This window comes from Ursus maritimus, unplaced genomic scaffold (assembly GCF_017311325.1).
Source record: "Ursus maritimus isolate PB19 unplaced genomic scaffold, ASM1731132v1 scaffold_31, whole genome shotgun sequence".
Lineage (NCBI taxonomy): Eukaryota > Metazoa > Chordata > Mammalia > Carnivora > Ursidae > Ursus > Ursus maritimus.
In genome coordinates, this window is record NW_024425675.1 from 2134745 (window position 1) to 2158262 (window position 23518).

At 41.0% G+C, this 23518-nt stretch overlaps 1 protein-coding gene across 3 annotated transcripts in view; it reads right to left on the reverse strand.

The window, feature by feature from the left end:
• CCNY (cyclin Y) overlaps positions 1–23518 on the reverse strand; it is a 214003-nt gene that overhangs the window by 62801 nt on the left and 127684 nt on the right. For all 3 annotated transcript variants that reach the window (XM_040645241.1, XM_040645240.1, XM_008683937.2), the window contains exon 2: positions 6955–7029. In XM_040645241.1, the coding sequence (XP_040501175.1) occupies positions 6955–7029 (75 nt within the window). The remainder of the gene's footprint in view (positions 1–6954; positions 7030–23518) is intronic.

Sequence of the window (23518 nt, forward strand, 5' to 3'; positions counted from 1 at the left end):
CCAACCCAGCCCTGGACGTGCACCAACCTGACATGAAAGACCTCTCCCAGGGCACCAGACAAAACAGACAGCAAGGGTAAGGCTGCTGCCTTTAACCCAGGTTCCACAACTTGCAGCACAGCCTGGAATCTGCCCTGTCCTGTGGACATTTCTACCAGGGGCACAGTGGGAACTTCTGCCTCTCAGTCTACAGATATCACACAGGGATGACAGTTTCTATTAGCACCACGCCTCTGCAGTGTTTAGACTCTGTCAAAGATGCAGGCTCTGAGGGAGAGATCCGGGGGAGCACAGGTATGAGCACAGAGGTCCAGCAGACTACTGGCAAGGCACTTACTTCGTCCTCCGTGTCCGGCCATTTACCGTAATCATATAGAGTGAAGGTGGTCATGTGCATGTGTACTGACATGTGACATGAACTGAAAAGAAATGAAATCAGACCATTTCTGACAGAAAGTAAGTCTGATCTGACTGACTGGCTTGACAATGCTGCCTAGCTTTGCCAACAAGGTCACATAAAGGACATATAACATTGTGACAAAAGTGTATTTAAATCAAAAGAGAAGTTAAAAAACAATAGGTCAGAGGGAAAAGGACAGGTGGGGAATCTTTCATTCAACACATATTAGAGTTCCCCCCATGAGCTACTCACTGTACATGGCATAGAGATGTAAATGTGAGAAAGACATGCGATAAATCAAAACAATAAAGTGAAGACCGCTCCTTCTTTCGAGGGGTATGTAGACTGCAATGGGGTCAAAGGAATCAGGCAAGGTGTTCTGAAATGAATCACAAATTTATTTTCCCAAGGCTCCTCCTAAGTGTCTCAGTTAAATCCGGCACCACCAAATGGAAATGTTGTTCTTTAACAGCAGATATAATTAAAAGTCATTCATATGTCTGGTAAAGTCTTTTTGGTGTACTTCCCAGAAGCTACAGAAGTGAGAAGCTCCTCTAACTGGGTGAGAAACTCTTTTGCAAATCAAGGGATTCCAACTCCTTTCTGTCAACAAAGTTGAAGGAGAACAAGATTACGTTGTAGCTGATCATTAAGAATGGTTTTGGATGACAAATCCCTTGGAGATTTTTTGACATATGAATCAGATGAAACAGAATTTAGTGATGTTACTATAATAAATCTCCTATTCCCATATGTGCCTATATGAACAAAGTTCCTCAGCATTTACATCTATAAAAACAATCTAATGTTGACCAGCACCTCATGCCAGTAACATGTAACAGCCACAGAAGCATCTCAGTAAGAAAGGTTTTTCTAAAAATTACTACACTTCTCTGTTTAATAATTATTCATTAAAATCTTAATATGTTTGTGTTGTTTTGATCAACTGAGGGCTAAAGATAATAATAACGATACATCAATCCAGAATTTACTTTTAACATTTAGAGATTTATAATTGTGAGAAAAATTAAACTTAGATCCATATTTTCATAAAATGGAACTATGATGGTGTGATAAATGACTTAGAAATATATTACATTAGGATAAAATTCTGTGGAGAAAATGACATGGAAATACAAGTTCAAGATGAAAAAGAAATCATATGAAATTTCCAACTGTTAAAGACGAATTGTTCATACATTTTTAAATGATTTATGCTGAATTACCAAATCATTAAGATACTGAGATACCATCTGAAACATTTTTTAAAGAGATATAGTTTTATTTTAAAATATATATATTTAAAATACATCAAAAATTACACCCTTTGATAGGATGGAAAATTTTTATAGTCAACATAAAAATGTTCAAAGGAGTTCATAGTTTTTCAAAATTATTTTCCATAGTATGTAAGCAAAGGAAAAAAAAAGAATGAAAATCACTGGTGTAAGAGCTTTGGGGTCTTATGGATTCTTCCATATCTAACAGCAAAAATATTCCCTATGGAACCCGATAAACTGTAAGGGAGACGCACAGAGTGATAGACAGGGACGTGGAGAAAAGGGCACGGCAGAGCACAGCGCATATGAGGGTGACAAAGAGAGCAGGGGACATGTAGGAAAGGGGATGACAGAAAGGTCATGGGAACACTCAAGTGGAAGAGATTCCTGGCAGGGCACAGGGTCAGCTGCTTCTAAATGCCAGATGAAAGGAGTACAAAAAGGTTGGTCTCCTCATGATAGAGAAGTTCAATACTGCCCAGGAACAAAAACATGACCCTGAAGAAAGGAAGGCCATGAAACATCTTTTTCAATTTCAGTATTTCTGAAAGAACGTGCAAAGAAAACCATAGCTCATATTTTTATTTCTGAATTTTAACGCTTCTACTTTGGTTTTAAGTCACTCAAGAGACATTGGTTTTTATTCCTTTAACTATTTCAAGAAACTCTTACACACACAGATTACATACACACATACACACACACACACACACACAAACACAGACACGTAAGTTCTTATTTTTGTCCAAATTCTTTTTTAAGGCAAAGAACCTCTAGAAACCATACTAGTTAAAATAAAAAAGATGTGGTTTGGCTGCTTTCTCCTAGTACTTAAAAGTAGGCTCTCATGTCTTTGAAAACAATGAATTAAAATAGTATAGAAAAGGAAAAACCACTAGGAACTATAATTCTTCCCCACAAGCCAAAATGATAGCGTGAAAAGCCAAGGTAGGCCAAGCAAACTAATTTCTCTCTCACCTGGCAACCCCACCCGGTCCCGAAAGGAACCCTTGATCCTTTCTTTGTTGAGTGGCTCTCATACAAAGAAATTCTGCAATGACATCCCATTTGTGTGAAGAAGAGACTGGGAGAGCAGTCAGTCTGGCTTTGGACAGAATATCCCTAACTTCAGCCAGCTGGCAGAGATCTCATTAGGCAAGCACTCCACTATCATTCTGTTATGGTAAAGTTTCCAGTCTCCTTCTGAACACTGAAAAAAAGGATCCAAGGCCAACTTAGATCTCTTTGATATCAGAGGGAAAAGGAACTTAGTAGATTCTAATTTAACTCCTAATGACTTAATACAGGTATCAGCTAGAGCAGAATAATGAACAGTTGGCCAGTGGGGAGCATGGCAGACAGAGTGTGTTCATCAGACCATCGAGTGCTGGAGAAGGAAAGAGGATGACAGGTCTGCAGAGCACAGCACCGCAAAGGCAAAAGAGCACCTGGCTGGGGTCCCAGGCAGGAGGTGCCCTAACAGAACTGTCATCACCCCAACAACAGCCTCCTATCCACAAACCTAATGCAAACTACTGAAGGAGTACAACAACCTGAAGAAGAGAGGGAAGATCACCAAATTCAAAAGAAAGGGATCTAAAAGGTGCTGTGTGCCTTCTAATCTTAGATTATATATATTTTTTCTCCCAAAAAAAATAATAAATTGGCATAGGTGGGACCCACAATTTTGGAATTCTCTAATGCCCCTAGAAGTATGGAGGTCTTGTAATGAAAACGTAAGTTTGTGCAAGCAATGAATGACCAGAAGCAAATCAAAAATGTCTCGTGGCTTTGTTATTTTTTCCTTCTCTCAGTCACCTAAGTTAAACCTATCCTCTGTACTAGGCAGAGCAAGGCACAGGAAATACTGAGATCCATTACCACTTTCCCTCTAGGAGCTAGTTGGCAACACAGACAAGAAAGTAGTTCCAAATACCACAATATGGTTCAGACAATGAAGAAAGCATTCACAGTTATAGCGGGAACTCACCAAAGGCCCACTTAATCCAGCCTGAGGGGTGAAGGACACCTTCAGGGAAGAAGTGATAGCTGAAATGAGGCTTGGAGACTGAAGAAATGAGCAGTGTAGAAGACAGAAGGGGAAATCCAGGTAAATGCAAAGGCACAGGAAGCCACCTGGTACACCGGGGGGACTGCAAGGAATTCCATATGGCTGAAGCACGGAGATGCAAAAGAAGAAAGTGGGCTGAGAAGGAAGGCAGGATGGATCATAAAGGGCCTTGTCCATTATCACACTAAGGCGTCTGAAATTTAATTCTAAGGCAACTGGGGAGCCATTAAAAAAGTTTAAGCAAGCAAGGAACATAATCAGATCTGATTTACAGCAAGTCTTTTGACCTGGCAATCAGAACGATCAGACTGGAAAGGGATGAGGTCACAGGTGAGTCCACAGGCTCCTGTAGTAACCCAAGGGAGAAAACAGGAGTCTCAACTAAGGTGGGAGCAATGGTAATGGTAAAGAGTAGTCAGGTTTAAGGAACATTCATGAAGGAAAAATTAATACACCTTTGATCACTTGGCGGTAATGGTGTGCTGGTAAATGTTTAATAGCTTCCTTAAAAAAATTCCCTGATTTGTAGCATTTGTCAATTTCTATGGGATAAAAATTCCCATTGTGGCTGTTTTCAAACTCCCAAAACGGTGTCACTGAACTTGGAAATGGGAAGAAATGTGAACAACCAGCTCCTGCAAGTCAGTGTGAGTCAGCTCCAGCGCTACTGCCAGCGGGTGGGACTTGGGGAGAGGGATGAGTCTAGGAAAAGTCAAGACCTCCCCTGGCTTGGGGACCTGGGTAGAGGAGGAAATGCAGGGCATTAACTGTAGTTACTAAATTCGGATTAGGACAGAGAAAAACCTGGCTAGACATTGTGGCTGAAACGGACATTGTGAGAAACCGTGTGCAAACCCAGAAGATAAGATGATAAAGCACAGAACCCTACAAAATACCAACATTAGAGGGATGAATGGAGAACTGGATTAAAGATGCCTGAGAAGGACCTTTAAGAAAGGGAGGGTTTCTCAGGACCAATTCCCCAAATAGTTCCCTGACTGATAATCAATTCACCAAAGAATTAACTTGCTAAAGTTACCCTATTTACATATTTTTAAAACCTATTTTTTAAATTATTTATAAAGGGATTGTTCATTAGAGGGACTTGTTTTCAGCAAATTGGCCTGTTTGAATATAAAAAGTCAAAAGAGAAGGAGTTTTAAGGAGCAAGGACTAGTCAGTGGCAGCAAATGCCACACAAGAGGTCAGGAGCTAACAGAAGCAAAGACGTCCCTGAGCAACCTTACGACACATGCTCCACAGAACGGCAGTGGTGGCAAGATGCCAGTAGACAAGTGAGTAGAAAGAGAAGTAGAGATGGTACAGAAGCTGTCACTGAACAGAGTAACAGAGAAGAAAATCTCAGGGAGAGGCTATTATCTTCCCTTTTCTTGTATTTCCTGTGTGACTCAAACAGGTTTACATGTTGAATAGAAAGATCCAGCATTTAGGAAGAAATTGAAGGATTAAAGAGAAGGGTCAGAGTAATCGATACCCTGATGTTCCAGAAGAGGAAGGGGGAGTGAAATCTGTAGTAAAGGTAAGGGGGAAGATACACTTCCCTAACTCATTTGTGGAGCAATTCCTCTGTTAGGTCGGAAAATGGCTGCGTTTCATTTTACCAGGACAATCAAGGTATGTGTCATCTACTTAGAGGCCCTTTTGCACTTCCATTTGATTCCAGTTAGAACATTTCCTGAATGATATTGGTCTGTACCCTGAAGCCACAGGAAACAGGAACCAAACCTGAAAGTATGCCAATCTTGCATCATTAAGCGCAAAATTTAATTATTTTAGATTCTCATTGTCCCAAACCCTCCTCCCCCCTGTCACTGTCCTTCCCTTACAAAATCCTACCCCTCCCAAAGGCTTCCCACTTTACCAGGCCAAGAAATAAAGATTCTGTTTTATTTTTACCTGATACATTTAAAACTTATTTCACAGGTATTTGATGCCTAGAATGATTTATTTTTATGCTTGGAAACACTGATTGTTTTATAAATGCCCCAAATTCTTTCAGATCAAGTCAGTGCCTGCTTGAGTAAAGATCACCAATATCACTCTAGCATTTTGCATGTCAAAACTGCCACCTAACCATTACAATAAGGTTTCTGTTCTTATAAACGAAGTCTCTGTCTTTTAAATATTTTATTATTTTCTAGTCAATTTAGGATTTTCTCTAAATTAGAGCTGAGTGATTCGCCAAAACAGTCAGGGATTGAATTACACAAGACTCCAGCGTTGTAATATAATATCCTAGTCACTACACGGTCATGTAACACATTTCTCTGGCTACTCTTGTACAGGAAACCAACTGAGAAGATTCATGTTCACAGTACTGCATAACTTTTATCTGTCCTTTGAAGCCAAGGGCCAGGGAACAATGAGATAAGCTAGAGGCTGAAAAGAGAGAAAAACCCTTAACAGAAATTCCACACACACCTGAGACAAACCACAAAGACTGCAGAATAAGCTGGGTAGTAGAAGTTTGGCAAAAAGAAAACATTTACCCTTAGTGTACAGGTTTAATTCAACTCTCAAATGGCACAACAGAGATAATAGGGATTTGATTTGATTTGATTTTAGGATTATATTTTGCTTTCTTTTACAAACTGTCTAAAAAAACAAACACTTCTGATCGTTAGAGATTTATGCACATATCAATTCTTACAGGAAAATGTCTGACTCTGCCGTAAAAACTGCTACTATAGAACGTTATGTAGAAATACTGCAGCTGACTAGCAAAATACGGATAGTTGCTCCAAGACAGAAAATTCTAGCGGCGCCTGGGGGGCTCAATCCATTAAGCATCTGCTTTCAGCTCAGGTCATGATCCCAGGGTCCTGGGATCGAGCCCCACATCAGGCCCCCCGTTCAGTGTCCAGGGGTGGGGGGAAGCCTGCCACTCTCCCCCTGCTTGTGCTCTCTCACTCTCTCAAATAAACAAATAAAATCTTTAAAAGAAAGAGAAACAGATAGAGAGAGAGAGAAAGAAAGAAAGTTAGTTCTAAAAATATAACTTAATACATATGAAAGGAAGAAACCCCAAGAGAACACCATCAAACAATACGTTTGGGGGGTTAATAAAGGGGATTCTACTTCTACCTTGAGAATCACATCTAGTGGAAAATCAAGACTTAGGTTGCCAACATGAGCCTTCTGTTTTGTTTTGTTTTAAAAACATAAATAAATTAGTAACCTACCGTCCGTCTGAGATTTACTGAGGAATATTGTGCTGGCCCGGGGATGGTCTGAAGGATTGAATTCCATGTTCAAATCTTAAAAGAAAGAAAAAGAAAATACATAAATATCCATTTGATAACTAAGGAGAGTCAAGATTAATGTTCAGTTTTTTTAACCTTAAACTGCTAATACATTCAAGGATTCTGGCAAAAACCTAAGTTATTATGTTAATACATTCTTCTACGTTCAACTGAGAACACTGCTATTTAGAACTCTGAGAAAGTCACACATAAAAATTAGATAGTTGGTGGAAGATCTGTTGGCCTAAAACTCCATTTTCTTTTTTTAAAGTCTGTTCTGCACCCAGGATACTACGAAATAGCAAGATAGAGCTATAACACTCAATTAAGGGGAGTTACGTGCTACAACTGAGTCCTCTAAAATCTACCATTATTGAAGCGGTATTTCCTTGTTAAATGTGATTAAAATAGAATATCTCGGCCAAATCAGCATCCACAAACTGCTTGATTAAGAGTATTATTTTCTAAAAAAGGCACAACTTAGGCTTCAGAGCAAAGGCCGCAGACTGGCCAACTGTGGGCATAATCTGGGGCCATGGATACGTTTCGTTTGATCCATACATTTTTTAAAAGTTTGAGTCAACATATAATGATTTTTATATTTCAAACATATAGCACAAAGAAAAAAATCTGTATTTCCAGCTTCTCTTGAGCAGTCAGATATTTGGTAATGGTCACAGTGGGCTGCATGCGGCATTGCTGGCCCCTTCAGGTGGGACCTAAGATTCCAGCCCCAGGGATCAACCCCCTCGCCTCCCTGACACCCATCAGGTATGCCCCGCACTCTCAAACCTTTCCACCCTCTGGGCATCTGGCATTCTAATCCCTGCCTCAAAACATCCCTAAGAGCTACAGGCTTGTCAGGAAACTATGAACAATTAAGAATCCCATCCTAGAAGAGTTTTTCCAGTTAAAAAAAATTTTTTTTTAAAGATTCCAAAGGGAAAAAATAGTTAAGCAAAACAAAAGATTTCAGTTAGGCGAGGGAAGAGAGAAAACCAAAATTACTAGAAAGTCAGAATGGTCTTCAAATCCGCTTCTAGCATCAGAATGAAAATTATTTTGAGTTCAATTATTTAATAAATTTGCAAAGAAACCTACTCAAGCCCAGTAAAAATAGATGGTATCTATCCTTAACTTTTATAGCTAATTAAGTCAAAAATAAAAGGAAAAAAGGATGGTCATATACACATGGGAAGCAACACCTAACCCCTATCCACAGAGACCCACCTCGGCAAACCTCTGAAGTGAGGCAATCTTCCCGACATCAGCCAATGGCTTACTGGACTACAGCTCCTGACCTAGCGCCTGGTTTAAAAAATGCATTACTGAATCTTAAATGACATTTCAATTACCTGGTCCTTCTTCTGTGACAACTATTAAAATTATATCTACAGCAGCAGTTTCATAGCTAGAGGCTATAGAAGGAGAAAGATAGCCAAAAAACATAATTTTTCAGACTTGCTTCAATTTGAACTAGATAAAATTTGGGCAGAAATCAGGTGAAAATGAGTCTTTATTAGGGGGTGTCCTGCTCAAGGCGGATTTTGTTATAAATAGGTCAGGGGCGCCTGGGTGGCTCAGTCGGTTAAGCGTCTGCCTCCGGCTCAGGTCATGATCACAGGGGCCTGGGATCCCTGAGCCCCGCATTGGGCTCCCTGCTCAGCGGGGAGTCTGCTTCTCCCTCTGCCCCTCCCCCTGCTTGCGCTCTCTCCCTCTCTCTCTTTCTCTCTCAAATAAATATATAAAATCTTTTAAAAAATCAATAAAATAAAAAGGTCAAATAACAAATGTCCTACTCAATTATTTCTTTGAGAACTCCAGCATATGAAAACTGAGGGCATATATGTAATCCCAACCACGATGGATGCTGTTAACTTCCAAAATCTTGACTTACAGTCCCCATAGAAGTATCGACCGAAAAACAAGGTGCCTGCAGTGTTCCATGCTGGTGGTAGAGCAACAACAAAAACTCAGTCCCCTAGCCTTGGACGGTGTCAGCACCGCAATTTCTTGGTTTGTGTCCTTAGTATCTATTTCGAACTCATCTACCACACCAGTTTTTGGGGGGTTTCTTTGCAGGGATGGGGTGGGCAGAAGTCTGTCTAGTGACAGATTTTAATCTAGACATTTGAAAAACACAGAAGCAGGCCACCCTATGCAGACCAGTTTTCTTGAAGACTCACTTTATTATTAAAATGATCACTAGGGGTTTGTAAAACACCACAAGCAAAAAGTGTAGTTTTTCTGTTTCAAGCCAACAGTGGAGCCAAAATACCAGAAGACTGCCACTTCTTAGGGAATTAAGACCCTGTTGCTTTTAAATTTAAGAATGTTCTGGAGGACAATCCCTGGAGATAAGGGTTCTATGCTATAATGGTCACAAACCCTAGAAACAGCTAAGAATGGAGACATTCACAGATTCTGAGAGAGGGCTACCAATAATAGGGCAGTTGTTATAGTAAATAATAGTATGCCTAGATGGTAGAATGCTATGCCACCACAAAAAAATCACGTGAACTACACTATTCATGGTGAGCATAGCGTAATGTATAGAATTGTCGAATCACTACATTGTACGCCTGAAACTAATATAACATTGCATGTCGACTATACTTCAATAAAAAGAATATTCATAATCTTAAAAAAGCATGCCGAGTATTTTATTCACATGGAAATAGTAGTACCATATGTCATTAGGTGAAGAAAGCAGCATGATATCATTGGGGGGCATATGCAGAGGCATAGTGTACATATTAAAAGAATATACACTAATACTCAGTTACCTTTGAATAATGCAAGGGAGGCATTTTTTTTTCTTTTCCACGTTTTCTAAGTTTCCTGCATTGAGCATATTTTCATCTGTTTTTTTAACTTTTGCAGTTGCAAACACTAGTGTTTTAAAACAACTTGTGAAAAATGATTTAAGCCTTCGTTATCCTCTAGGTGGCTGGACTTTGTTTCTCCAACACATGCTGGTGTTCCCAGGAGATGCCCTGGGCTCTCTCGGCTATTGGCTGTCACGTTCCCTTCCCACAAGTCAGGGGAGACTTGCACAAGGCCACCAAGCTGAGTCTCCCCACTAGCACTGGCCAAGTGCTATAAGAACTCGTGGAGAAAAACCATGTACTGTGAGGGACAAGGGAGCCCTGAGAGCCGGTGCCTTTGTCCTGCCAGCAGCCACCATGTCTGTACACTACACACTTCCTGGTCTAAACAGAACAGGGCCACAGGAGAGGATAACTGCTTGTTTTTCCATGCAGAACCCCAGGAGAAGGAATCATGTTTCACACTGTCCCTACAACAAGTGTGATACAGGAAGAGATTATCATGTTTCCTTTATGGTCAAGTCATAATTCTAGGTCTGAATATAACATTATATAATTATTATATTATATAATATTATTATACAATATAATTATGTCAGAGGTGGTTTCCTGCATGAGTGACAGGCCAGTTATCATCTCTACCCAGTTCAGTGACACCGAGCAAGACATGAAGATTTCAGAAGAGTCTTCAAGATGAGCGTTGGACATGATACTCGCAGATAAGGCAACTGAGGCTGACAGAGGTTAAGGGTCTAGTTATGTGATAACAGAACTTGAACCAGAAGTCCAGAGTTCTTCCCATTACCCTTAGTAGGCCCAGACCTTGCCTTAGACCCTGACTGCCCTAGAAAGACTAGAGTCTGAAATAGGAAGGAGGCAAAAGCCGGCTCAGAGGAAAATCCAGAAGCCCCAAAACCTGGGTTCACATGATCTTTCTTAAGTTCTCCCTGGAATTTACATTTTCGAATCTAGATCCTGAATGAGATAACCAGGAAGTTTCTACACAAAGAAAAATCGAAGATATCTCTGCTTCTGGACTCAAGAGTACATGTAGCACTGCTGAGGAAAACAGAGATAATCAACTAATTTTAATCTGCAAGCACGCCCAGATGTTGTTAACACATTAGAGCTCAACACTTTTCATGAGCTGCCAGGACATTACTCAGAAAAAAGCGTTTAACAACATGTTGATTTGCATTTTCTCCAATCCTAACCCAGATCCATATTCCATAACCACAGCGTGGAAAGTAATAAAACTTTGCCAGGTGTAGATCAATGGGCTAACTTTGCACAGCACAAGTCTGAAGGCGAGATTTCTCTTAACTATTCCTGTGAAGGTGGGCCAACCACAGCACCCAGTTTACCCAGCACTGATTTACATATGCACAATGGCAGAATACAAAGGTATTCACTGTCACTGCCAGATGTTTCCTACATGTAAGTTTAAAAGAGCAGCCCCAGATCTTGAAGAGAAATATTACAATTACAGTATGTGCTTTGGCAAGGGAACGCCAACTTTTCAGGAAGCAAAAAATGGGAAAAGGCAGCATCCTCACAAGCCAAGCAAAATAAACCTGCCAAATCACTCAAACTCACACTCTGAAGTCAAGTGTGACAAAACTGCTACTTCAGCCATAAAGAAAAAAAGAAATTCCCACACTGCAGGAAGTCAGGAAAAATGATACCCCAAATGTGAACAATGAGTTGGAACACATTTGGAAGAGTGTAGTGATTTCAGTTCGGCTCAGTGATGTTTCTTTCTTTTCTTTTTCTTTTTAAAGATTTATCTATTTATTTTGAGAGACAGGGAGAGAGCTCTTGAACAAGGGAGGGGCAAAGGGCAAGGGAGAGAAAAAAATCTCAAGCAGACTCCGTGTTGAGCACGGAGCCCCACAAGGGGTTCCATCTCACAACACTGAGACTGAAGAGGAGAACTGCCCAGAGCAGGCCCAGGCCAGGAGGCTCCAGAAGATGGAAAATTACTAACAATAAAGCTAGAGACAACCAGAAGCCCTCCTGGGAACAAGAGATAATCAGCCGTTTCTGCTTCTGTAAACAGGCTTCCCACCACAGGCTCCCTGCGCTACTGTTCCCGCCTAAAGCAGCCCCCACTCGCCCAGTTTAAACCCACCAGTAGCAGTCGGCGTAGCCCCTGGAACCTGACTTCCTGAAGTCCCCTATCAAGGCCCTATAACCCCGCTGCCCGGGGCTCAGAATTTTGAGCAGCAGCTCATCTGGGTCCGCTGGCGTACAATAAGTTCGAGTTCTCCTACTTCTCCGAGTGTCACTTGGTCTCTCGCTGGTCTGATTTTTATTTTTCCTCAACAAGATCACGACCTGAGCTGAAATCAAGAGTTGGAAGCTTTACGAATGAGCGACCCAGGTGCTTCTCAGTGATGCTTCTGAACGACAAGAATGAAAAGGAATAAAGTCATGAAATAATAAGCTTAAAATCAGAGATTATAGAAGAAATAAACCTCACTGCTGAAGAATGCTAACCATTCTGCTGAAGTCAGTTCTGACAGTATACCACCTACTTTAAAATCATAATTTAAACACTAATTGTTCACATAGTCCTCCTCTAATTCACCACCGTGTCAAATACTCCTCACCATCCCCTAGCCCCCTCCTGGAAACTCACGCAGCCCTAGCTTTGCCCTCAGACCCACCTGCCCTCCCAAAGCACACACAGCCCCATCAAGCTCTTGAAGTACCTAATGTGCCAATTTGCCCAGAAAAAGTAATTACTTACAGAACTAAATATTTACTTGGCTGGTTGTCATTTAAGCATAATTTTAGTGAAAACAACACCATCCTTACTGAAAGAATAAAACCCCACTGCAATATTTCCATCCCCAAGAAAAGACCCACAGAGATGAGTTGGCTAGTGACACCACATAGGGGCCAAGAGCTCTGCGGCAAGGAAGGCAGCACGTGGGCAATCTCTGGAAGGGGCACAGAGAAGGATGAGATGCAGTTTATCCTACAAGAACTTACAATTCAGTCAGTGAAACAAGATGGGTTATATGAACCTATCAGAATACAGGACCGACTAGTAAATAATGAAGAACAGAATATCTAACCAAATCCTATGAGATAGAGAATAATGTGCTTAAAATGAAAGAACTTAAAGCATTAGACTCTTTTTAAAAGTCAAAATTTATACTGCTGTTTTTCCCCTGGCAAGGTCATTCAATTCAATCAAGCGAACAAACATGCACTGAGTCTATACGACGGGCGTTCAGCCCTGTTGATAACAAAAGACCACTCTGGGGTGGTAACTATGTCCGTGTCTTTACCTTTCCTATTACCTCCATGAACTACTTCCTGGACATGAGAATGCACTCTTGATTTTCAAAGGGCTGTAGTAAATTAAGAGTGAGACAAAACTTGTATTTAGATGACTTAAAAATGAATCATATGTTATTTCTATCACATATTTGCCTTAATAATTACACTTGGACAGGATAAATCAGCATTTTATTAGATACCATGGGTATTTGTCAAGGTCAGTCCAAGCTGCTGTGGTTTTCATTCATTCACTCAACAATCAATGGGCATCTTCTAAGTGGAACTCAGGTACTGCTGAGTTCCACTACCTGAGTTCCACATATTGAGGATACAAGATACAGAAGGGAACAGAACAGACCAAGTTCCTGCTCTGATAGAGCATCCTTCTATATTTAGGTTGGGAAGTACCAGTGGAAAAAACAACAAGAATAAAAAAACCCATCAAGAACCCTATAAATTCAGGATACCTGGGTGGTTCAGTCAGTTAAGCATCTGCCTTCAGCTCAGGTCATGGTCCCAGGGTCCTGGGATCAATTCCCCCATAGGGCTCCTTGCTCAGTGGGGAGCCTGCTTCTCCTTCTGCCTGCTGCTCCCCCTGCTTGTGTTCTCTCTTTCTCTCTCTCCCCCTCTGACAAATAAATAAATAAAATCTTAAAAAAAAAAAAGAATACTATAAATTCTATTACCCACATTAAGAAAGCTGAAAGTCAACTTATCCTGGAGTTCTAGGAATCATTCATTCCCCAAAGAGAGGCTCAAATGGTAGTGTAGAAACAACACCTTTTATAATGTAAAAGATGTAAATTTGAATACATGTCTGCTAACTCTATGGCCTTGGGCAAATTGCCATACTCTTCTGGGTTTCATTTTCCTCATCTACAAAGTGGGCAAGTCACTCCCAATTTAGAGGATTGCCATGAAGATTAGAAGTTATTCACAAAAAGCAATAAGCATTATATTTGTCACACAACAGGTACCCCATAAAGAATGGCTATTAAAATTTTAGGGTATTAAAAAACATTACTCCAGGGGCGCCTGGGTAGCACGGTCGTTAAAGCGTCTGCCTTCGGCTCAGGGAGTGATCCTGGCGTTCCGGGATCGAGCCCCACATCGGGCTCCTCCGCTATGAGCCTGCTTCTTCCTCTCCCACTCCCCTGCTGTGTTTCCTCTCTCGCTGGCTGTCTCTCTGCCACATAAATAAATAAAATCTTAAAAAAAAAAAAAATTACTCCATAGCATCTAGCTCAGTGCTAAAGACACAAAACTCTCCAAATATGTATGTTAAAGACACTAAAAATGATGTTAAACCATCATTATACAGTATCTGTTCTCTAGGGAGTCCTGGTTGGAGACTGATGTTTAAAACTTCAGTGTCTCACACTCCTGATACAGATTCTCCTACCTCTTACAAAAAGGACAAGATGATCCATAATGACAAGATGAACTAGCCTCTGAGGGAGTTGATTCTTTAGAGAGAAAAGGCAGTTTTAAGAAATGTTCTGGAATCCCCGGAGTTGACTTCAAATCTTGGGAACCGGAGTTTTGAACTACTAACTGCTTTTTTATCATGATGACATTTATTAAGACATACAGTCAAAATATTAACAGAACGGACATTCTAAGAGTCTACTGTCACACTTTGAGGTGACGACAGAGATATTCAGTCACACTGCTCTGAGTCCATTTCAGCTGAGTACAGTTTATGAAGGGATCCCTTTATTCAAAACTGAAAACAGTCAAACGGCATGCTTGCCAACCAGTTCAATTCAGCAGTGTTCTCCTACGCCAGGTAACCTAATTTTCTTCTGTTCTTTCCACAGATGACACAGTATCAGAGATCCCCAATTGCTCATCTTGGCTTTTAAAGCAGCACAAGTGTTATAAAAGATTCATGTAATAAAATAATGCCCAGGATAAGCAGGAGTCATCATCTATCACTGATGGTCTGCAAAGCTAGGAACAACAGGAAATGCATCAAGGCCTAAAATGTACTGGGTCTCTACAGACAGAAGAGGAGACACCAAGGACAATGTGCACAAAACAGAAACTTCCGCCTTCTAGCTCTTTTCTCTACACTGCCAGCCTCAGCTGATCACTGTTTCCTCTCTTTAGATAAATATTTGACATGATCAAGATCTCAAACTTTTAATGTCAGCTTTAGGAAGACACAATTCTAAATCTGGCTATGATCTTCAAGGCAATGATGAAATCAACACATAAAATCAGTTTAAAATCAGATTGGTTCATTTTTTTTTTAAATTACTACTGTCCCACTGCCTAAAAATAAGTGATTATCTCTATTCATTAGTGCCAATGAGACCGAAATCAAGAGGTTGGCCCCCCACTGGTTTGCTCTGATCAGTTGTCACCAGGCAAGCCCCACCCCAGAAGCCTACATCCCCATTTATAATAACTGCTGTTGCTGTAGCAGCAAACTGCCAGTACCAAAATTTCAGTTAATTCTAAAGCCATCTTTTCTACTCCCACTGATTTTGAGTTTATTCTTACGATTATTCTAACACACTCCGATTTCATTATTTTCTGTTTTCAGTCTCTCCTGTCAGCTGCCTGCATCCCCAGGGTGGTCCCCGGGTGTGGTTTGGTGAGTGGGTATCTCTGGGTCCACACACCCAGCGGTGCCGGGTCTCCTGGTCTGAGTCCGGGCCTGCACGTATGTGTCTGTGTGCACATGACTCTGCACACACATGTCTGACTTATTTGTATGCTCTCTTTCTCTCCATCAACCTATCTATTCACCTCTCTATCTACCTCTTTCCCTGTCTCTCAGTCTCTCTTCCACTCACTTTTCCTCTTTCCCCCACTCCTTCCCTCCCTTGCCCCCCTTTCTCTAGTTTCTCTTCACTGTCATTCTATCTTAAGATGAACCAAAAGAGACAGAGAAAGATCCTAATGTTAAGACTAAAGACAGATTATTCTACCAATACCGCGGACCAGATAAACTAAAAGCTCTCACATTATAAGCACTTAGGAATGTGAGATAAAATATACGACGTCCTTTTAAATGCCTACAAGAGAGTGTGTCAAGAAAGTAATGGAAATGACCTGAGGCCCTAACCAGAGAGAGAACTGGGGTCTTCCATCAGGGATGGGCTAGCCCAACTCCTGTGAGTTGGGTCTTAGGTCTCGCCTATCATCCTGGCATAATTACTAATCTAACCTCCTTTTATTTAAAAGTGTTTTGGTTTGGACGTCACCTTATTTTAATGTCCTACAGGGCAGGATATAAGCCCACAGAGTGGACAGAAGTTGGAACTGATGTTTTTACATATATGGGCTATGATCTCAACAAAAACTAAACTGGAAAAGAAAAAAAAAGTCATGAACCTAGATGAAAAAGGAGGCTCGGCCAAGAGAGGAAAATGTTCCCAATCCCTCAGTAACTGGTAACCATCGGTGTGTCTGTATCTCTGATGTGGTTTTGGAGTTCTACTCTACACGTGTAGTTCAGGAAACCCCTAGATGCATTTATACCAAATTGGTCGTATGTCAGTGATATCCCCGGGTACCTGACAGAATTAATTGTAAACTGCTCTGAAGAAGCCTGCCTCCCAGAGCTCCACCAAATTATATCCTCTAAAGATAGGCTCATCATCCAAAATGGCAAGACACAGGAGGAAACAATCCATTATAAGCAAGAGTCAGAAGACACAACAAACAAGATTAGGCTTTCGAGAACTTAGGATAAGAGAACAATTGGATAGAGACCATAAAATAAATTATATATGCTAACACATGAAGAAATAAAAACATAAGGGAAAAAAGAGCATTTTGGAAAAACCCTATGTCCATATGTATGTTCATATATACATATACATGTATGTATACATATACATGTAAACACATGTATATTCCAGAAATTTAAAACACAGTCATCGAAATCTGAAACTGAACAGATGGGTTAAAAGGCAAATTAGACTCATCTGAACACAGGATTGGTGCCCTGAAAAACAGACCTGAGGAAATCACTTAGAATGAAGCACAGAGAGAGAAAGAATTAACAATGTATAGGATGAAAAAGTCCAACTAATAGTGGTTCTACACTCCATAACCATTCAGGATAAAAAAGACTCTCAGGGGGCTCCTGGGTGGCTCAGTCATTAAGCGTTTGCCTTCAGCTCAGGTCATGATCCCAGCGTCCTGGGATGGAGCCCTGCATCGGACTCCCTGCTCAGCGGGAAGTCTGTTTCTCCCTCTCCCACTCCCCCTGCTTGTGTTCCCTCTCTCACTGTCTCTCTCTCTGTCAAATAAATAAATAAAATCTTAAAAAAAAAAAAAAAGACTCTCAGCAAATCCCTTTAATCTGATAAAAGGTATCTTAATAAAGGCTATCTGCCCAAAACCTGCAGCAATCCTCATACTTAATAGTGAAACATCAGGTGCATTCTCCTTAGGTCTGGAATGAGGCTGCGACCCAGCTACCTTCAACTCAACATTATATGGGATGGGACAAGAAAAAAAGCAACACAAGGAGAATTTACTGGATTGGAAAGAAACATAACTGTTGTTACCCGCATACAATCCTCTACTTAGAAAATACACGGGGCTTTAAAATCTACTGGCATTAACTACAAATTAAGATACAGAAATTGTGTTCATTCATTTACCTTAGTAATAGTGTTCCACTAAAGGAGCACGCCATCTCCCTTACCCTAGGGGTTAGAAATGTATGGGGACAGTTTGGGCCGTCACAGCGGTAAGCAGCTGCTACTCGTCTGTTACCACAGTCCCACACAATGAGGAACTGTGCTGCACAATGCCAACAGGGCATTCACTGAGAAACACTGTGGCCTAGAGCAGTAAACAATCAACAAATGTAATAATGATAATATTAAAAAGACTCAATTTATTGTTACAAAAAACTATCATTAAATTTAACAAAAGATTGTAAGCTCTCATACAGAAAATTTAACATTTTATTTTAAAAAGCCAAAATAAATATATCTGTATGTGAATAGAGATTCTGCGCGCACGCGCGCGCGCGCACACACACACACACACACACACACTCTCATAAACACATGCAGTATATTACTCACATGCATATACATCCTTATTTGGCATCACACCTACCCTGTGTCAGACCCCTTGCTACACGCTGAGCTGGGGATATAGCACTAAACATCAGACACAAGGTTCCTGCTCACAGAATTATCAATCCAAGCGTTTGAAAGTTTAAAGATGATCACTCTGTCTGGTCACAGTTCATAATACAAACTCATCTCTTCCACTTTGAAGCTAGAATTGAGGCAGTGGCTTTTCCAGGATACGTGCTTCATCCTAACATTCCACTCCTTTGAGCACATTGCTGATTACCACTAGAGGTCAGGCAAGGAAGAACATAGAAAAGGTTATGAAAGCCATTGTAGAGGGAGTGGGGGGTAGGCAGAGCAGTAAGAACAGTGCTACTACATGCTCACTTCCATATTAGATTCAGTGGAAGTGTAGGTACAAGCTAATACATCCAAGAATATCTTGTAATACCCACGGGACTGTTGTTATTTGCATATAATCATCCCCTTAAAAAACAGGAATAAGCTCTCACTCCTCTGTACAACTGGCCAGCCCCATACAACTGGCTGGCCTGGTTTCCCACTTCTCTTTGCTTTATACCCTTATACTTTGTTTCCCCCCTACACACACACACACACACACACACACACACACACACACACCCCTAATATCCTTTGTTTTTCATGGGCTTGAACACAGCATCTCTTCCACCAGGAACAACCCTCTCTAGGTCAGCCCATCTGTCCATTTCTGCTTCCACCTCAAATCCGACCAAGGCGTGTGGTCCCCGGAAGACCCCCTGACTCATCTAGGCTTGCTCACTCATCCTTCTCCACTCCAACTAATCTTGTTACATGCCCGTGTTCTAGCAATTTTCTTCTATCTCCATAACTTTCTAGCAATTTTCTTCTATCTCCATAACTGGTGGTTTGAATGCATGATCCCCCAAATGCGTACTGACTGTATAAAGGTCAGTGAATGAATTCAGATATCTTCTATATGCCACCAAGGTACTGAACCAGGCACATATATTAATACAAAGGTATTCCAGAATGGACCCCTCTATCAAGGAGCTTCTATCCTCTGACACATATACACACATACTTATTTCCACAAATCCTTAAGCAATTCAGAATGCAGAAAGGATCACATGAGTAACACTGATGGACAGTGCTCCAAGCATTACTGGTAGAATGAAGATGACTTCCTAGAACGGATGAGATTTCAGTGGACCTGACATATTTTTACTTGGAGAAGGCTGCTCGTGGGGAGGGGGCTGCATTTCAGCCAGAAGGAAGAGGATGGGTCAAGGCACAGGGTGGACAGAAAAAAACTTATTAGCGGATAGCCAGGAGACATACATGGCAAGCCTAGAGAGTTCAGAAAGAAAAGCCAAAAGAAAGAAAAGCAAGAACGGTGGATTCAGGCCAAACTGCTGAGGACCATGAATGCCAGAACAAAAAGCTGCATTTTTCCTGTGAACAAAGAGGGACAAGCCACTTATGGTATTCAAAAATACAAATCTGGCTGCTGGTAACTGTGTTTAGAAAGACATCCATTGGAAAAAATTTGAAGATGAAGGGACAAGTTTAAATTCAAAAAAAGGAGAACAGAAAAATCATGCATCAGATAAATTAACTGAAATGCTTAGGTTGTCCTGACATCAAATTATTAAGCATATATTGCAGTGTTTATCCAGGAGACAACAAGATATTTAAAAAATGGGCAACTGAATGCTAAAAGACTAAATTCTGGTTTCTGCTTAGCCACTGAGCCATACTATTTCTCCGAGTCTCAATAAAATATGGATGATGGTAACTCTGACAGCTTCTTTGGGTCCTGTGATCAGAGGCAATGCAGGTTAAAGCCAGTGGGATTCGTGGACCCACATGGGAGCCACACAGAATCAGTACCATGTGTACAAAGGACCATGTGTACAAAGTCCAAGTGTTCTATAATAATTAACTGAATAATGTAAATAACATAAAATAATCATCAAGTGAAGTAGCTCTTCTCAACAACTGAAGGAAAGAAAAGAAAAAGAAAAATTTGCAAGGACCAACCATTAACTCAAATGTAGATTAATTCGAAGAGAAAGAATCTCCTAGCAACCAGCCTCTCCTGAGAGGCATGAATTAGCACTATCACTGAAAAAGGAAAAACACCACTTGGATCACTGATATTTTAATACCAGGTAAATAACTAGTCTTTTACATATGTCAATACTGACTAAATCTGCTATTGTAGACAACAAGAAAGTGTCCAAAATGACGCCTGCAAAGCCAGGAAAGAGATATTTAACTCCCTATCATTACTTAATTCAACAATCACCCAGTTGTTCATTCAGAATCAATTTGATATAGGCACTGTGTGCAGGAAGTACACTGGTGAATGACCCTCTGGCCCACTGGAGTGTAAAGCCTAGGGATGGAGTGAAGCAGACAAATCAGCCAGCAGTAGTGTTTTGCTAGGGGCAAGTGCTATGGGAGAACTGAGGCTTCCAAAAAGAGGTTAGTTGGCCTAAATGGGATAAGAGTAAGGGTACTCAATGCATAAGAACTAGTGTATCAAAGACACAAAGTTTCATTTTGTTTTGTTTTGTTTTTAAAGCACATACCTAGCCTTTAAGACACACTTAAAATATGCTGAGAGTATAAGGAGGAAGTGGTGAGAAAGAGTTCTTGGAAGAGTTAGGATTTTACTGCAAGGGCACCAGGAAGCTACTGAAGGAATGATGTGACATGATCAAATACATACTTAAGAAAAATCACCATAGCTGCACAGCCGGGAAAAAATGAAACAAAGGAAGACAAGACCAGAGGACAGGATATTAGGAAGGAGGCTGCAGCCATAATTCAGGTGGGAAGGAAGTGGATGGACTTGAAGATATTACAGAGGGACCCAGTGCATTTGGTAATGGGGCCCTGCACAGAGATTAGGCACAGAGGAGGGAGGGAGCAAGGAAGACCCACAGGGGTGGATATGCTGCTGAGTTTATCCTACCTGTAGGAAAACAACAGACTATTAACCCAGTTAAACCCCAAATACTAACAGCCTTGCTAAATGCCTTTAATTGCTCATTTTCCCCACTTCCCAATACCATTTCCTCCGGTCTAAACAAGATAACCTGTTACCATCCAGCATAATGGAGGTACTCCCAGCCTAGGCAGTAGTTTCCTGAACCTTCTTTGCCTACTATCTACTCTGAAGCCTTCAGTGATGGCCAGTGTGTAACTCCTGACCTTCCATGATCTAGTTTCTTTATCAGTGACTGCGGAAGAGGTCAATAGCATGAATTTACTTCCCTAATCAGGCTTACAACTGCTTATTTTACAGAAAACGATGGTAGAAAAAAAAATTTTAAGATTTTATTTATTTATTTGACAGAGAGAGAGACAGCCAGCGAGAGAGGGAACACAAGCAGGGGGAGTGGCAGAGGAAGAAGCAGGCTCCCAGCAGAGCAGAGAGCCTGATGGGGGGCTCGATCCCAGGACCCTGGGATGACGCCCTGAGCCAAAGGCAGATACTTAACAACTGAGCCACCCAGGTGCCCCGGTGGTAGAAATTTCAAGCTGTGAAAATGTTTGTCATTTGCTTATGTGCATAAAGGCCTGAAGGAGGGTTTTTGTTTTTTTTTTTTTGCTTTTGCTTTTCTTTCCAAGGATGTACTGCCAAATTTAATCTGTTTTTTAACTATTTTAATAAATCTTTTTAAAAGTTCTGTTTGACATACTTCCAAGATCTTGTAAGTGATGTCATTTGTTTTAAATTGTAATCTCTTAGTTGCATTGATTCAGCTTCCTTTCTAAACTTGGCGATGCCAGTGTTTCATTATTCATTACCCTCCACTAGCTCATGTCTCCTTAGAATCCTATCACCAAAAAATCATTGGTTCTTCCTTCTATAAGATTCCACAATGCAAAACCCTAGCTTGAACTCCTCTAGCGAAAGAAGTCACTCAGAAGACAGGAAAATCAGGAACCTCCAGCTGCTGAGAAGCAAACTGCATTCAAGGGACAGGAATCCCCACACCTTACCAACAGAGTTGGCTTTTTGTATTCAGTTCCCCAAATATCCCTAATCAAGGCATAATATTGCTGGTACAGAAAATAATCCTAAGGAGTGCCAAAAATACCACTTCTCTTCTTTTGCCTTCCCCAGGGCAAAGCAGTGAACAACACCTGGTGGTAAAAAAGGCCCCTCCTGACAAAAGCACACAGTGCCATCTGGGACACAGGTGGCTCCTGACTTGCAAGCTGCTGATGTAGGGGGAATGGCTGGTGCTTCTGACCTGGGGGGGGAGGGGGGGACGACTTTTCAATCCATCACCCCTCTATTCCGAAAAGAACCCCCACCTACACACCCTGAGAAGCTGCGATAGAGCACAGCTGATATGAGCATGCCAAACGCAGCATGCAATATAAAACTTACGGCCAAAAGGGACCTTACCCTCTTTATTTCTGAAAGTTAATCTGCTTCCTGTTAGGTTCAGAATGAGGCTCACCTTGGTTCCCAGTTTCAACATCTCATGATTTTTGGAGATTTTTACAAAGCCCCTTCTTGAGGACCCTCTCAGATTGAAATGGCAAAACAAACGGAAAGGAGCAAGGGCAGGGATGAAGAGAAGCTAAATGGAGATCTTAAGGAGTCAAAATAAGGGAGACGAGCAGAGACGAAAACTATCCAGTCACGAGACCAAGATCCTTCCGCAGCTGGTAGAGCAGCATGAATACCATTCCAAAAGAGGCAGAGAAAAGCTCCACTTCACATGACCACTTGGAAAAACACCGTTTCTTTGGATATGAAAGTGCAAGATTGTTATTTTAGTAAAAATAGCAGTTTTACTTTACGGTAATACAAACAAACCATCATAAAAATTCCTATCCAATCTACTTTTGCAGGCTTTTGGCTAAGCTGTAAAGACTTGCTTTTTAGAGTTAGAATCAAACTCCAGTTCTCCATTCCTCAGTCTGGCCACCATTCAAACAAACGCCTTAAGTCTGGAGGGACTCTAGGAAGCAACCTACACTGTGAGAGTGTATAGGGGAGTGGAGTGTGCCGGGGATAAACACATAAAAGCATGAGGAAATTCAGTCCAAACAAAATTTATTTGTGCATTTTAGGAGTAGGCTACATTGAATAACGTCAGGGGCACATAAAGTGACTAACGTTGAGATATCCCAGTAACAAATCAGACATTTTTTCTACTTTCAAACACAAAACCACTGAAAGCCCATACTTGCCACAAAGAATACACAACACGAGAAAAAGGGCAGCAAGAGATCTTTGGATCAAATTCTCATCAACTGCTCCAAGGCACCCCCAAAGGATCTCTAAGATGCTGGGGGAGAGTC